This window comes from Lycorma delicatula, chromosome 1 (assembly GCF_047948215.1).
Source record: "Lycorma delicatula isolate Av1 chromosome 1, ASM4794821v1, whole genome shotgun sequence".
NCBI classification, from domain to species: domain Eukaryota; kingdom Metazoa; phylum Arthropoda; class Insecta; order Hemiptera; family Fulgoridae; genus Lycorma; species Lycorma delicatula.
In genome coordinates this window covers 374,609,130-374,626,722 of record NC_134455.1, presented here as the reverse complement: position 1 = coordinate 374,626,722, position 17,593 = coordinate 374,609,130, and the positions used below count along the sequence as shown (strand labels likewise).

At 31.2% G+C, this 17,593-nt stretch overlaps 1 protein-coding gene across 2 annotated transcripts in view; it reads left to right on the top strand.

The window, feature by feature from the left end:
• Positions 1–17,593, top strand: part of LOC142317284 (RUN and FYVE domain-containing protein 2-like) — a 135,324-nt gene that overhangs the window by 63,813 nt on the left and 53,918 nt on the right. For both annotated transcript variants that reach the window (XM_075353701.1, XM_075353702.1), the window contains 3 exons: positions 2,350–2,540; positions 11,158–11,326; positions 14,319–14,423. In XM_075353701.1, the coding sequence (XP_075209816.1) occupies positions 2,350–2,540; positions 11,158–11,326; positions 14,319–14,423 (465 nt within the window). The remainder of the gene's footprint in view (positions 1–2,349; positions 2,541–11,157; positions 11,327–14,318; positions 14,424–17,593) is intronic.

The window sequence follows — 17,593 nt, the reverse complement described above, 5'->3', positions numbered from 1 at the left end:
TTACTCTTTTATGAATTTTTTGTGTACTTTTGAGTTTATCTCTTTCTTAAACATACAAATTTTCCATTGTGGTATATACATATGCCACAATTGAAAATCTAATTGTAAAAAAATGATAATCTGTACAGTGATGTAGATTGGTTGTTGCTTAATTTTAACTTTTACTTTTTTTCTATCCAGTTCAAAGAATTGCTAATGTATCATAGTGTTGTACATTAACGTAAAACTTAAGATCTAAAATAAAAGAACGGTGGTGTTTCTGGGGAAATTTTGAGAAGTTATGTTGGTAGCCCTGATAGACTCCAACCCAAAAGTTTGTGTAACAGCAGTTCAAACTATCACACCAGTTTTTGTATTGTTGCTGAGGTGTGTTTTGTTCATTACTGTGTTCACTTTTCAAGAAAAAGCAAAATGTTTTATGGCAGGCTGAATTAATTTTAGTCAATCGTGCATTTAGACATGAATATGGAAAAGAGCCACCACATGAAAATAATATATGACATTGGCTCAAACAACTTGAAGAAACTCCATCTGTTCTCAAGGAAAAATCAACTGGCAGACAGTGAGTACCGAACAAAACTGTTGAATGAATTAGACAATATGCAATCAGAAGTCTTAACAAACCCATCTCTTGTCAAAGCCTTGAATTAGATATTCCGAAAATGACAGTTCACTAAGTTTTACACAAAAGATTGAAATTACATGGATATAAAATCTGCAGGAATTGAAACCTTATGGAGAAAAAAACATTTCAATTTCGCTGTTGAAATTTTCCACAAAATTAATGAAAACGAATCAATTTTAAACGTTATAGTTGTTACGGATGAAGCTATATTCTATATTAATGGGTGTATTATTAGGCACAATTCACAGATATGGAGATCTAAAAAACCACATGTAATTTTTCAGAAATGATGTGATGCACCTGAAGTTAGTGTTTGGTGTAATCAAGCCTTTTTTCTTTGCTGAAACTGACTATTAATGGAAATGTTTATCTCAATAAGTTAAACAAATACTGCTTTCCTCTACTCAAAAATATAAAACGAATTCATTTCCAACAAGATGGCGCATCTCCACATTTTAATGCATATGTCAGCCAGGCTTTGAACAGAAAATTTGGACATCGATGAATAGACCGGCAAGGATATATACCCTGGCCTCCAAGGAGTCCAGACCTGAAATCTTGTGGGGGTATATAAAAAAATTGTTTATTCACTAAAAATGTGAAACATGTCACTTAAAGGAAATGATTAATGAAGCAGTTGTAACCATAACAGAAGTTACATTAATTCGGGTATGGGCAGAAACTGAGTATTGACTGGACATTTGCAAGCGACTAATGGTCCACATATTGAAATTTATTAGTTACGTAAAAAACTGTTTGAGATGATAAATTCAATAAATAAACATAAACTGTAAGTATTTTTGTTTTCATTTAATCTATATATTCCCTCACCATTCTTTTATGAAGACTCTGTCTTAGTATTGAGTTGATGAAGATCATCATTTATGATTAGTAATGGAGATTTTAAAAATATTAGTTGGTATTTTTATTTTTATAACAGGTGATAATGGAATTTATTGAAGTGTTTTTACTTGGTTTATAAGGATTGATTTATCTCTTTAGATGCTAATAGAAAGGATTAAATTCTTTTGATGCTGTTAGTAGCCATGTTGCTCTTGCAGTTACTATATTCTTATATGGAAAGCTACCAATTTTTTTCACATGTTGGGCTGTTTTTGTCATTATGCTTTTCATTTACATACATCCAAATAAATGTACTACATAGATGTATTTAATTTCACAATCATGTTAAAATTCAAGATAAAGCATGTTGTATTTTCTAACTTCAGAAGTAGTTAAAATAATCTTTCAAAATTTGATGTCCTTAAATGACACCCAATAGGGTATTCTTAAACTTTACAAAGAATATTTTTTTATTAAAAATAAAAAAAACAATGGTGGTGAGAGTCATTTTTTTGGCCACCTATATCTCTTTTAATTGATTATTTCTTCTTTTGTTAATTTTGTTTTATTAGAAAAAATTTGTAAGCATTTATTATGAACAAAATGATACCTCATTATCTAAATGCAGTTGCATCTGCTCAATTACAAATTTCTCAAAACAATTGAGCATGATGGAAACTATTGGAATGAGTCATTCTGAATTATGTTTTATTTTTAATTTCCTCCTGCTGCAATTCACTTTATATAGTCATATTATTTACTAGTTCCTTTCTTTTAGTATGTAGTACTGTCGGTTCAAATCAGGAATGTCAGTATTGCTCCTTTGCTGATGATTTTTTTTTCAAAATTAATTTAATGTTTGTATTATTTCTGTTTGATAGGAAGAAGACTTAGATTGTCAGCAAGGTGTTATAGACTTTTCATTATACTTGCGATCTAGTTATCATACTACTACATCTACTAATGATGATGATGATGATAATTCTCCTGGAGAGCATGATTTGGATCATGATAACATGGCTACTGTTCTTGATCAGAAGAATTACATTGAAGAGCTCAATAGACATTTAAAGTACGTATTTAATTTAACCCATCATTAAAATACATTTTTAATTTTATGCTAATTATGATGTCAACTTCATTATCTATAAATTTAAAAAAAATAGTGCATACCATTGATGCTATGTAAATGAATGCATTCAGTGTTAACTAAGGAAACAGCAGTGTCAGCTTGTGATAGTAAGTATTAAATATAAATTTATGTTTTAAGATTTTACATTATGATTCTTAAGTTCATATCTATTTATAATATAATGTATAACTATATTACAGGCATACTTTAACATCTGATGAAATTAATATTTGCATTTTGTAAATTTACTTTTTGGAATTTTTCACATTGTTTTTTATCTACTCCATATATCAGTTTAAGACTATTTATTATGTAGGAGCCCTTAACATTTCTAGCCCAGAATTATGTGTAATTTCATAATTTTGAATGATGGAAACAAATGAATACCCTAAGTACGTTCCTTATGTAATTATAGTCATGTTCCCTAATTGTTTTGATTGAAATTGTGGCATATACGTTTTTGAAATTTTTCAAAGATGGATTGCATGAATAACATTAACCAAGAAAATAGATTTTACTTCTTCTAGAATAATCCTATGATGTTTTGTCCAGAAAATGTTTTGTTTGCATTAAAAAATTGGAAAAACTCATTAAACTTTTATAAATAACCAGTGCTATTAACATATTTTATTGTAGTTTGAGTGACATGTTAAATTTTCCCTTCTATACCATCTATACACAAACTGTTGTTTTGTTTGGCGCTCATTAAAATGAAACTTGGGGATCTTCTGTTTTTATATTATAAAATATTGGTATATTAGTTTATGATGTTAATTAATTATATGGTGTTCAACTAACTGTATTCAAATTATTTAACTATTTATACACACGAGGGCTGTGTTTTAAGTATGGTTCATTTTTTTAATACAAATAAAACTTGTGAAAATATTGTCAAAAACATATTTTCATTTCACTCTACATTTTATGCTACTTTTCAACATAGTTACTTGTATGTTTAAACATTTATCATAGCGTTTTACTAATTTATTTATGCCCGTGTCATAGAATTCAGCCACCTGTAGACAACCAGTCTTCAATCGCTTTAACTTCTTCATCAGTGCCAAACCACTGTTCGCTGAGAAACTAATGGAACAGGTGGTAATCGCTCGAAAAAAGGTCTGGGATGTACAGTAGTGGTCCATTTGCTACCATCGAAAAGAACTGATTATCTTTATAGTTTGAGCAACAGAATGAGGTCATGCAGTAGCAGAACTCCAGATGACAGTAGGCCATGTCGCTTATGGTATGCTGAAGCTTTGTCAAGGTCTCGCAGTTTGCAATTGAGTTTATTGTTGTCCCTTTGGGTATAAAATCAAATAAAAGGACACCATGTCTATCCCAAAACACAGTTACCATAATCTTGCATGTTGACATGTCATTTGGCTTTCACTTTGACTGGAGATGTTGTGTGCCTCCATTCTGTTGACTGCTGCTTTAAGAAACCAATGTCTCATCCCCTGCGACAGTGTGGTTTAAAAATTTATTTCCTTCCTCAATGTACATTGGATCAGGTCAAAAATGCTCACTAGCCATGCTCCTTTTTTGGTGTTCTTCAGAAAGCAGTCAGGGAACTCATCACAAGCACAGTTTTTTGTATTGCAAGATTTCAAAAACAATTTTATATAGCACTGACCTTGAAATTTGCTGGAATATCAGTGATAAAGTGGAAATTGTGAATCGCCAGTCTTCATGAATTTTTGCATCAACTTCGTGTATGACCACATCGTCTGTGTTTATAGAAGGTTGGCTCAATTGCAGTTCATCATGGATGTTGCTCCACCCATCCTTGAACACTCTTACCCATTTACACACTTTGCTGTCATTCATTGAATTAGGCTTGTAAACCTCACACATCTAACAATGAATGTCTGCTGCTGACACATTCCTTGCAATCTAAAATCGAATCACAGACCATATTTCACAATCGGCAGGCCTCTTAATTATCTGAAACATTCCAACTTCACAATATAAACCATGCTCACTGACACTACAACTGCAAATGGCATCTGGATTTGTGCAAAGCATGCTGGAAGCCAGGGCGCATGTGTATTTCAACAGCCACACATAATTTACCTGGCTATAGACAATGGGACCTTACATAAAAAAGTAGGCGTGCATGCACACACACACACACACACACACACACCCACACATTCACACATACAGAGGATGTTTGTTTTAAAATGTAATTCAGTTTAAAGAAAAAATAATGTGCTATATTTAATGCAATTATTGCTATATTTATGGATATATTACAATTATTTTTGTAAAACAATATTGAGATCAAATCTTTTTATAACAAATGTTGAAAGCATCCACAGTTTTCATCAGTGGAAGCCTTTACTCTCTTTTTCATATTCCGGGCAGTCCTTCGAAGTGTACCCCTTCCAATTTGTCGTAAGTTATGTTGGCTTTCAGTTCTTAATGGTGTGGGGATTATTTTTGAATACACTTCCTTTTAAATATCCCAGAGAAAAAAAATTGCAGAAGAAAGATTAGGCAGCTGGCTATAAGCCAGTCATTATTACTCTGTCACCATAGAAATTTCTCAAAAGGTCCATTGTTGCCATGTGATGTGTAGCCCCATCTTGTTGAAACCACAAGTCTCTCGTTTAATTCTAAATTTGCAATAAATTATGTTACAGTTTGTTAGTAGAGGTCTGAATTAAAAGTGTTAAAATTAATTAAAAGAATGTGTGGCCAGTTATTCTTCCCCTGGAAATTGCACACCACACTCCTATTTCTATGAGTGTAGAGGTTGTAAATAGATCATGTGAGGATTGTTGGATCTCCAGAACTGATCTTTCCTACTATTAATGTAATGTAACCAATCAAACGAAACCAAGCCTGATCTGTAAAAAATATATAACACTTTAATGTTCATCTGAACAAACTGATTTAAACCCATTGCCAGTAGTGGATCTTAGCACCATCATCAACTGGGTGTAATTAATGTGATATATGAAATCAGTTTAGCTTTAAGTAGCCAGTTAACATCTAACATCTTCCAGGTTTCATCATTAAGTACTAAACATTTCCAGCTATGTCTCTGCAAACACAACCAGACCTCTATATTTTTTTATCAAATGATGAATTGAAGATTTATTTGGTACATTCTTATCTAGGAACTGCAAACACTTCTTGTTACAAAACAAAAAAATTAGTTGTTAAATAATTTTCCACAAAAAATCCTTTCTTTCGTGTCAAAACCATTTCTTCTTAGTAAAACCGTAGATAACCAAAAATAAACTAACTATCCACAAAAAAAAGAAATAGAGAAATTATAACAGTTAATTAAAAAACAACAACAGTAGGTTGTTATTTTCTTCAAAAACAACAAATGCAGCACTCTGCCAACCTCTTCATCTGAAATTATTGTATTAACTTTTATTTTAAAACCAACACTCAATATATATATATATATATATATATATATATATTGTTACCGTATGTCTAACTTAATATCGGTGGAAGGCAATGGTAGCAGCTCAGATGTCAGAGGGAGTATAGTATATGTATGCGCTTGCACAAGCATCACTCCTACCATGCAGATGACCGTGCAGTTCTCCCACCATAGTGGGACTGCGGCCCCACCACTCGTAGGCTCCAATAAAAGAACATACACGTAAGTGAATTTTCAATTCATCGTCAACCACCACCTAAAGAAGACCAAGAAGAAGAAGAAGATGGAAGAAAACAGAAGTTCCCTGGCTGCCTCAGTATGGGACCTCCTGAAGAATGCCAACATCCCCGTCAGAGCAGCAGGCCTGACCGGCCCACCAAGGGAGGTGTGGACGACTTTAATGCAGCAGGGGCCGGCCCAACGTGGGATTGCTCAGAGAGAACTGCCTCGGCCGCACTGGTGAAAGAAGATCAATGCTGACTTGACATTGCAGTACTTCGGGGGCCACCACCGCCACGCTATAGTGGAGACCCAACTGCCACTGAGGGGAAGGTTGGTTGATTTAAATGGAGCTGTAATTTCTCCATTACAGCCAAGTCAACTTCATCGGAGACTTGTTTCCAGACCCAACAGCTCTTCTCAGACCTAATGCAAAAAAACGGCCCTTTTCAGGGCCACCACAAGGTTTTAAATTATAACATGCCATTAAAGCCATTCGGCGACAACAACAGCCCTTCTCAGGGCTACTATAAGGTTTTAAATTGCCACGACCTGTTGAAGCCATTGGGCAACAACATCCCTTTTCAAGGCTACCATAAGGTTACAAGGAGCCACGAGCCGTCAAAGCCAATCGACAACAATATATATATATATATGTACGCAAAAGTTTGTGAATTTGTTTGTTTGTATGCAACAGCATCATGCAAGAACCAACCGACCAGTTGTTTGAAATTTTCAGGATACATTTGTGTTATCCCAGCGAAGGTTTTAAGCCATAGATCAAGGCCTATCCTCCTTGGGGGTTAAGATTTAAAAGATATTCATTAAAGAAACAGAAATGCAATGAAGTAAAATGACAATATCTTTTTTGTTTAACTTGTGCAGTGCTAGTGGGGTATCAAGAAACCGATCAATGTGACTGATTTCTTTTTTTTAATTCATATCTTTAAGACCTTTATCAGTGCCAGTATTTGGTTTTATTTATTGTAGTAATACTTTTTTGGCCAGAAACCGACAAAATATTTAAGACGCCACAGTGACATCATCTGACTAAATATCATTCGTTCTTCCGTTATACAGTCTGCTATTATTTGTAAACGGATCACCTTTAAACCATTGAAATATTTATCATATCCTAATAATTTATTTTCTTTATGAAAATATAGGCTTGTTTATTTTTAAATATAAATTTTTGTGTTATGGGTTATTTCATAGAACATGACAATTAGCAAACAAAATAATTATTGTGTTATATTTTCATTAGTTTTATTGATACTGTATAATTACAGTAAGAGAAGTGTTATGAACTATATAGACAAAACATAATGTAAATTGTTACGCTGGGCGAGACATAAAATAAAAACACAAATATCAGAAATGATAATTATTAATTTTATTATAATCAAGCAAAACATTAATATTTAGATTAAGATAGATTTCAAAATAAGGAGACAAACAAAGAGCTGCTTGCGAAGGACACAATGAACAATAAAATTGGGATTCTCATCTAACAGTTTTTTTTTAGTTTACACAGTATTTCCTCTGTAATTTTCTACCAGATTCATTCTTTTTCATTTGCCGTGGAATATGAATTTGGGTCTTGCTAATACTTCTATAAACTGTTGGTTCTGGCCTTATTTTCTGTTGGTTAATATAGATTAATTTTTCAATAACGTGTCCCAAAATTTTAACAATGTCTTTTTCTTGTTAGCCTATATATTTTATACAGTAGATATGATGCATCATTCATATTCATATGAAATATATGAATATGAAAAGCAGCAACTTTTGAATACCATCGCAAAGTTTTTCTTTCAAGCAATGAGATGATCTGCTCAATCAATTGAGCCCATACTTTCATTATATTTTGCGATAGCCTCAAGCTTATTTTTCTCTTTTCCAGATCTGGTTTTGACTGTTGTCATTTGTGCACTGTGTTGAGAAGAAACCATTATTATCTGGAGTTTGTCAAACCACTTAAATACACAGATACCTTTCTTGGTGTAACCTTGCTCAGTTTCTTTTTATTAGTAATATTGACTGGATTTCCTTTGCAGTTTGGTTTCAGGGTCCGAGTTACATAAGTTTTTCTTCCTGAATATTCATCTGACAGAGGTTCACTATTATAAAAATTACCCATATATTTGCTGTGTTCTACGTCTAAATAATCCTTTTTTTCTTTTTTGTTTAACCTCCAGGACCACTGTTAGGTATTGCTTCAGACAATAAAATTAATGATTTATAGCGTCTGTGAAAATGCCATGCCTGACCAGGATTCATCTAAATAATCCTGGAGCAGGTGTTTTACAACCTTTTCTACATGACCCTTACCACCCAGTTGATTATCTGCAGTTCCTTTATAAATTTTCATTTTTAATATTAGACCATCTGTTTTGGTCAGCATATAAAATTTAATGGCAAATTTATCTTTTTTATTCTGTATATATTGGCGAAAATATAGACCTCTCCACAGGAGCATGGACTCATCAAGACATCTCTCTCATCAGATAATGTATACAAGATATATTTGTGTGAAAAATATCTATTAAAGGTCTAATTTTGTATAATAGTGGGTCTGCTGAAATTTCCTTGCCATTTGCAGAATTAGGTACAAAATGAAGGGCTCTCAAAATTATCATGAAGCGATCTCTAGCCATATTTTTTTTTTCATAATGAGAAGATTGTATAAGTTATTAATCTGTCATAAGTGACTAAAACTAGGTGCTGGGTAGTGACCCAAAAGAAACTAAAGTCTTGCAAACAGTTTCCCTGAAGAAATATGTAAAAATGGAAAAATTGTTTTTTTAATTTTAGTTGTTTCCCTTGATAATTACTTTCTTGAATAACTAAATTACAAAAAAAAATCATCATTTGCGATAAGATAAAAATAATCTATTGAATCCCTGGCCGGCCGGCATAACTCTAAGCCCAGCATTGGCGGTAAAGGGAATTGGTGTGGTTGCAGGATGTTCAGTCTGCCAGCTAATCGGTAGATTCTCTGGTACTTATCAATAATAGGTTCTGGAACTAAAATTATATTACCTAATTGATTGTCTTCTTCCTCTTCTTCCCTGTCAGAAGAAGGTTCACATTCATTTTGAGAATCTTCAGTATCTGAATTCATTAGGAAATTAAACACTTCTTCTGATGACAAGATTTTTTCTTCTGCAGTAACGGACAGGTTTAATTTATTTATTCTGAAGAGCCTGGCAGCTCAAAATTGTCTTCATGTTTCTATAAAAAATGTTGAAATGATCAGAAATGTTAAAATAGAAAAAATCTTATAGATTTTTATAAGAAATTATTATAAAAAATGATTTTATAAAAAAGTGAAACGCATTTTATTAATTCAAAGAAGAAATAAAAGTGATATATCAATTAAGATAAAGCAATATTTTCAAAGAAATTGAAATCATACACATGATTATGTGACATAAAATAAGAACTATGCAACAGATTTTTTAAATTTAATTTTTTATAAATTTCCAAAAAACTGTACATAACTAGTGACTGTGAAGTTATGTATTGAAATTGTTTAGTATTAATACTAAAATAATCATCAGAAAAATACAATCAAAAGATAACTTACCCTTTTTGATGTCAATAAGCACTAAACTCGTTTTTTAATTTTTATTAAGCTGAAAAATCAAATAAAACAGGTCTCAGAACTATATCTCATATATTTTTCAATATATTCTAAGTAAAACAAAAAAATCTTTTTTTTAGATTTGAAGTACAAAAACTTTGTTAAATTACTAGTAGGTGTGTAAATTTTTTTATCAAAACTTGTAGAAAATTTAATTCTGATAAAATTGTTATAACAAACTCTATAAAAAATATTTTTTTATTATTAAAAACAAAACTTAACAGAGAGATTTCATAAATTAAAAAAAAAATAAAATAAAAACAGCTGTTTTTAGTACAATAAATTTAGGCCTTTAAAATTTATTTGATTTCAATGTAAATTTGTTTAAAATTCAATTTCAGTGTAAATATATATAGAGACTTTTTTTGTTTGAAAAATTATTCTATAATTTTAGTAAATTACAACCTAAAGAAACCACCTAACCTTGCTTTAACAGAATATTAAACCATACATTTTAAATACCATTGAATAATACCTAAGAACAAATGTAAAATATATGCCAAGAAGCAATGTAACGGGCAGGTTGCATAATTGTAGGAGTAATTTATTTGCTGCTTGCTGATGATGCACATGTAGGACATATCATATATTATCAAGATTCTGATAATCATAGACTAAAAAAATTAGTTATAACTGCTAAAAAAAAAAAAAATTATAAATGCTAATATTATATATTAATATAATTTATTTTAAAAAAATCAACAGCAGATAAATAGAAAAACAAATCAGCAGTGAATGTGTTATACAATTTTTTTGTTTATTTAAACAGCAACACAAAAAACTCATTTTCATGATTTTATATGTATATAATGCACTTGAAATGGGAACAAATTAGTGTATGTGTATATGTCTGTTTATGCATCCTCATATTTGTGTATTCATGTTATATCCGAACTGGAAAATCCAAAATAGGTTTAGCATGGGGGATACATAATAATAATTATAAGCAGCAAATAAATTACTGTCTGCCACTGTTACTGAAAACCAAGAATATGATAATATTACAGAATTTTCTATAATTATTAAACTTTCTTTTTATGCTATATTTGTGTAAAATATGATTCATTATCCATTCATGTGCATTTTCTTACTGTTACAATCATGTCTTCATCATAGTTTTTTTTTTTAGTTGCTGAGTGTGCTGTGATTTATTCTTTTAAATTTTTCCACTTTTTTGTAGAATCTCATTTTTTTAGGATGATCAATGAGTATTCATGAATATTTTAACTTTAATGTTTTTTCAGTTATATTCTTTTAAAAGGTTTTTTCACTTTTCCTCCTTTTTTCAGTGCAACTGTTGGCAATCTCCAAGCAAAAGTAGAGGCTCTTACTACTACGAATGCCTTAATGAAAGAAGATTTAGAAATTGCTAAAAGTAATATATTAGCGCTAATAGATGAAAATACAAAATTGAAAAATGAAAAACCAGATCACACAAACTATGATAAGATTAGTGAGGTAATTTTGAATTATGTGTTATAACAGTTACTTTTTGTTTAGAATGTTTTAAGTCTTTGCCATCATTACATTGATTTCATGTTGCTGTTTTTTTGTTATATTTATTTATTACTTTTAAATCATGTTGTAAAATTGCATTTTCTTGACCCAGTTCTCAATAAAGTATTGTAAATTTGTTAAGTATCCTTCTGTCATAACGCTCTTGTTTTGAAATGCTCTAAAATACTCTGTCGTTGATATAGACATATCATACATTCTAACATGTTCAACTGTCTGTGATAATGGTTTATCTTCATCACACCTTTATTACCATTTCATATATATCATATCGATTAATTTTATTATTTATGTCTGTTATTCATTTTAATAAATTGCATCGCATACAATTTTTTTCATATTAGAAATGTCATAATCAAATTTTTTTTTTGTGATGTTGGTATATCTGTTATTGATATTGCTTTACGTGGAACTAAACTGGACTTTGGAAGTAAGAAAAAGATTTTTTAAATGTTTTAATGGAATGTCATATTGTATGTTTCTGAAATGTAGATGAGAGAGAGAAAGAAGAGAAATATTTAGAAAGCTTTCAGACCTGGATATGGAGGACCACAGAAGATGATCAGAATACAGAAGTTTTTAATAAGTTAGAAAAGAAAGAAATGTATTGTATGCGATAAGAAAAAGAAAAAGATAGTTAGTTGGGTGGCCAACCCAACTGCTAACTAATTATAGTATGGACAACCGAAGAGAAGATTATTTGCAAGAAAGCAATAATTATAATTGAAGGAATAATGGGTACAAAAAAGCAAAGGAAGGACACTGATACAGGAACCCAGTATTCCTCCAAAACCAAAAGAAAAAACCGTTTAGAAGCTACAGTTTAGAAACTAGTTCCCATAAATTATATTACTTTAACACAGTTTCATTGCATGTTTTTGAAGTTTATTAATAGCTTATTAAGCTAATGGTGATACAGTTCGACAATTTAAAATATATTTTTAAAAATTAAGCTTCAAACAATAAACTTCATAAGATTAGTGTAACTGACTGTACTTACTTAGTATGTAGAGTAAAACAAAATTTACTCCATCAAAATCAGATTGAGCAGATGTTTCTATAAAACATATTAAATAAAGATTGGTATTAACATTACTGAAGAGGATTCATGTAAACTGATTGCAGTACTCATACAGCTTTGTTAATAAATATTTAGTGACTGACTATGAGATTCTGTGGTTTAACTCATTCAAGTTCCATTGTATTGTCAATTCTTATCACTAGTTCATTTTATGACAAAAATTTTCCCATTATTCGTCTTTGTAAATTTGAAATCTGCATTCCTCTCACACCTCTAGTTTCTGGAAGGATCTTTTATTTAACTCTGGTAAGTCTCTCCTTAATGTAGTTTTTACAAATGGAGGCTCAATGTGTAGATCTCTTATGGAAAAATTCTTCTTAGATTTTCCCCTGCATCAGTCCTTTTTTATCAAATCTTCTAATAAATCTTACAATTATTGGAGAGGGTTTGGTTCTGTTCTTATTATTTATTTAGTCTATGGCAATTATCTGTCATTGAATCACAAATTCAAAATCAAGTGCGTGACATACGTAACCTTATCTACGTCTTCATGTCGCATTTCTGGAACTTCCAATGAATCAAACCAATTGTTCCTAGTACATTCTTTAGCAACTCTAATCTTAACCAGAAGATTATTTATTCGTCTTTTTAAAATGTTAATTTCATTTATGAACTTCTCAATAAATTTGACCATTTCTTCAAAGTATTTGCCAATTTATCAATAAAGTAAATTTTCTCATGGGATAGGTTAGGTAACTTTCTTAATTCCTATTTATTTTCAATACTAATTAACTTTGTTATAATGTGATCTCACTCCTTTCATTAATATCTTCTAGCCTTAAGCATTTTCTTCTATTGTTTTTACAATCCGGGCCACACCAGATTCTTGTTGGTTATTGTATTCACATCTTCATTCATATATTCAAGCATTTGGCATGAAAAGTGTTTACACAGAGTAGTATTTAATTTTAGTAACCTAAGCATTGATAAATTTGGTATACACTTTATACAAATCTGCCATCGTAGATTAATTAGAAATGAAATACAAATCTGCCATCGTAGATTAATTAGAAATGAAATACAAATCTGCCATCGTAGATTAATTAGAAATGAAAATCGTAAAAAGTATGTGAAATTAAATAAAAAAACAAGTTGTACAAATACTCAAAGAATTTGAAACTAGGCAAATAGGATTAACTATTACATAATGTTGCAATATTGTACACACTGTACTGGTTATTGAAAAGCAGAACTAATATGCATCTGTCCTTTGCAATAGTATGGGATGGGCTAAAAGCACCTAACACAACTATTTACATATAGAACGTTTTTGTTTATTCACAATGATAGTGATGAGTTTCATGAATTTTAACTTTGAATTCACAAACTTGAACACTGTAACCAATCTTCATCGTTTACTTTTTTTTTGGTGTTTATATTTATTTGAATGTCACGTTTAGGAGTTTGTTAGTAATAAGGCATCAGCTAGTAAGGCTGTTATCCATTTATTCAGGTTGAATCACTGGATTCATTCTGTTCATTACACAAATTTATACAAAGAAATGCAACAACATACTTAGAAACACTGATTCGATTAAAAAAATACAGAATTTAAAAAATATCATTTATCATTAAGATTATCGTTGTTCTAATTAATTCTAAAGTTGTTCTTAATAGATAAAACAATGACTTAGTATTTTAATATTTATTAGATGTAATATACAGTAGTGGTGTGTAATTGAATATTGTGAGGTATTTGGAAGTAATTCAAATAACAGAAGTTGGAAAAATTATAATGCAGATTTTTTCTTAAAATTATTGCAATAGGCTTTTAGAAGTATTACCAACTTATTAAGTGTATTTATTATAATTTTTAATCGCTGAATATGTGCCATTATATTATTCTTTTTTCAGAATGATGATGGTAAAGCAAAAGATAATGAATTGGAAAAACTTCAACAACGGTTAGAAGAAGAGAGAAATATGAGACAAGAGACTGAAAGAGAACTACACTTACAGGTTAGTAATTTTTTTTAAATAAGGTTTTATATATTTCGCTGTCAAAATATTGTAATTTGATTATTGAATAGAACCTAAATGTTTATAAATAAAAATTACAGTTCCAATTAAAAAAAAGAAATTTTTTTAAATTTTCATTTAAAAAAAAGAAATCACCATAAAAGATACTTCCCTCATTATTGTATTAGTGGGGAGTAAAAATATTTTGTTCAGTTAGATGCATATTTGTTCAGGTATATTTCATAAAAAAGTTATCTGTTGTAATAGGTACCATGATTTGACTTCCAGAAAATTTTGACATACCTTGTGTTTCACATTCCCCGGACCCCAAAACCACTGTCTGTTCAAAAGTTAAAAAGTGTTATCAGTTTTAGAGGTTATAGTGTGTAATTTATACCTTAATATGTATATCTATATACATATATGTATATATATATAAAAAAGTTTTTTATCAACTTTAACAGTTTTGACAAGTGCAGTAAATAGGCTAGAGTGTATCTCCACAGATGAAAACTGTGGAATTTATAGTAACTTTGAATACAATTCTCCAATTGTTTTCACGATTGAAGGTGTACACATTTTATAACACTGTGTTTTGTCACTTTTACATACTTTACATACTCATTAAGCCTGACTATTGCTTGTAATTGTTCATTATATGGAATCCTTAATACACAGTATATTTAAGAATTAGAAAGAGTATATTTGAAGTTTAGTTTTTGTATAGTTTATTTAGGTGCTAATTTTAGGTAGATTTCATAAGAAAACTACTCATTGTAATCGGTAACATGATTCGACTTCCAGAAAATTTTGTTATATCTTCGCGTTTCACATTCCCCAGACCCCAAAACCACGTCAAAAGTTTATATTTATATATATATATATATATACATATATATATATATATACATATATATTTCACTTTCTTCTGGACATGATAACTGCTGTAATTTTGTGCCAGTCACTTTCAAATTGATATCTAAAATATAACGACCCAAAATTTCAGTTGTGTTCATTAATGGGCAAAATCGGACCATGGAGGGGCTTTTTAGAAAAAAAAAATCACTATAACTTTCTTATTAAGTAAAATATCGAATTCGTTTAAAGTTTCTACTGTTCTTTGGATAAGGGCCTAAAACTTATCTAAGTAATATTTTTTGATATCACCAACCATTGGCTTAGGGGATGGAAAAAATGGGGTTTCAAAGACAAAAAAATCATATCTCCGTTAATACTCACAGTATCGAATCGGTTTAAAGTTGTTGTTAATCCTCTAAACATTACCTAAAACTTTTGTCTAAACAATTTTTGATATGACCATCCCTTACAGCAAGGGATGACCAAAATGTAGCTGGAATTCTAAGAAGACGGGGCTTGTTGTATGATAAAATGTAAAACCTATTTTGACATGCAACCATTGTCCTATTGAGTAAATTTGAAGTTTTTCTTAAGTTTAAGGTTTCCACCTTAAAGAAAGATTTCCATCTTTCTTACCTCCTACTTAGCACTGGTGAAATCTACCTTTGCCTTTAGGTGTTCTGAAATGGATTTTTTTTTAATCCATTGACAACTAACAAATAATAAATTCCAGGTCAGTCAGTAATTGGATAAATGTTTTTTTTTAAATTATACTTCTATTGGTATTTCTAGCCTATTAATTTAACAAAATAATGTTTTATAATAATTATCTACTTTATTTCTTTTTTTAAATTGATGTTCAAAAAGATTTTAAAATAAATATTATAGATTTCCCAGAAATGTTTGTGATTGGTTATACAGGGTCATTCACGGGAACCGGATGTTTTTGAAGTGGGTTGTACTCAGGCGTTCATCGTGGGAGGGGCACGTGGCTGGTGTCTGACGTTTCCTTTGTTCATAGCATTTACATTTTAGTCGTTGAGATGGAGCCGTGGACGCTAGACCAACACTTGTACACGTATGACAGTTTTGTGCGAAATGACAAATCCGTAACTGCTGTTCAGCGAGATTTCCGCCGTCAGTTTAATATCCATCGTAATGCAAGTGTCCCTTCTCGTAACAATATTGCGATGGGTAAACAACCTTCGAACAAGCGGTTCAATATTGAAGAAAAAACCACCGGGTCCCCGACGAACTGCTAGCACTCCGGACAACATCGAACGAGTAAGGGAAGCCATTGTCAGAAGCCCATGCCGCTCTATTCAGAGGCATTTAGCAGTACTTCAAATGAGCACAAGTACGGTAAGACGAATTCTGCATACAGACCTGCATTTCCATCCTTACAAGATAGCCGTCATGCAGCAATTAAACGAGCAAGATTTCACGCAGCGATTACAATTTTGTCGACAAATGCTTACCATTTTTGAAGAAAATGAAAATTTGTTATTGTTAATGAATGACGAAGCCCATTTTCATATGAATGGCTTCGTCAACAAACATTATTGCCGGTATTGGGCAGAAAGAAACCCACATTAGCTTCACGAGGGACCACTTCATAGCCCAAAGGTGACTGTCTGGTGTGCAATAGGAAAGGTCGGTGTTATTGGACCATATTTTTTTTTGAAGAAAATGACGCTGCCATAACTGTAACAGCTGGTCGTTACATTGCAATTTTGAATACGTTTTTCATCCCTGAGTTACGAAACTGGGGAATCGATTTTCAAAATGTGTTATTCCAGCAGGATGAAGCTACAGCGCACACAGCGAGGGCAACGATATCTGTTCTCCGTAACTTGTTTCCGGGACAGATCGTTTCCAGATTCGGCAACATTCCTTGGCCCCCTCGGTCCCCCGACTTGAGTAGTTGTGATTTTTTTCTGTGGGGGTTTCTGAAATCGCATGTGTACGACAATAAACCGCGTACATGTGAGGACCTACAGATCGCAATTCGTCATCACGTCTCCCAGATTGTTGTAGACATGCTGCAAAGAATTGAGGCCAGTTACCGTGAAAGGTTACAACAATGTATTGCCCAAAATGGACATCACTTGCCAGATATAATTTTTCGTTCATGAGTAAGTAACAAATGCTTTGATTTAACAAGTGTTTCAGTACCAATAAAACTTTTTTAAAGTAAATATTCAATTTTTTATGATTATTTTAAAAACATCTGGTTCTCGTGAATGACCTTGTATTTCATAATTTTAGTTGATAAAGAGAAGTATTTTTTTTGAGAATAAATTTTTTTAATT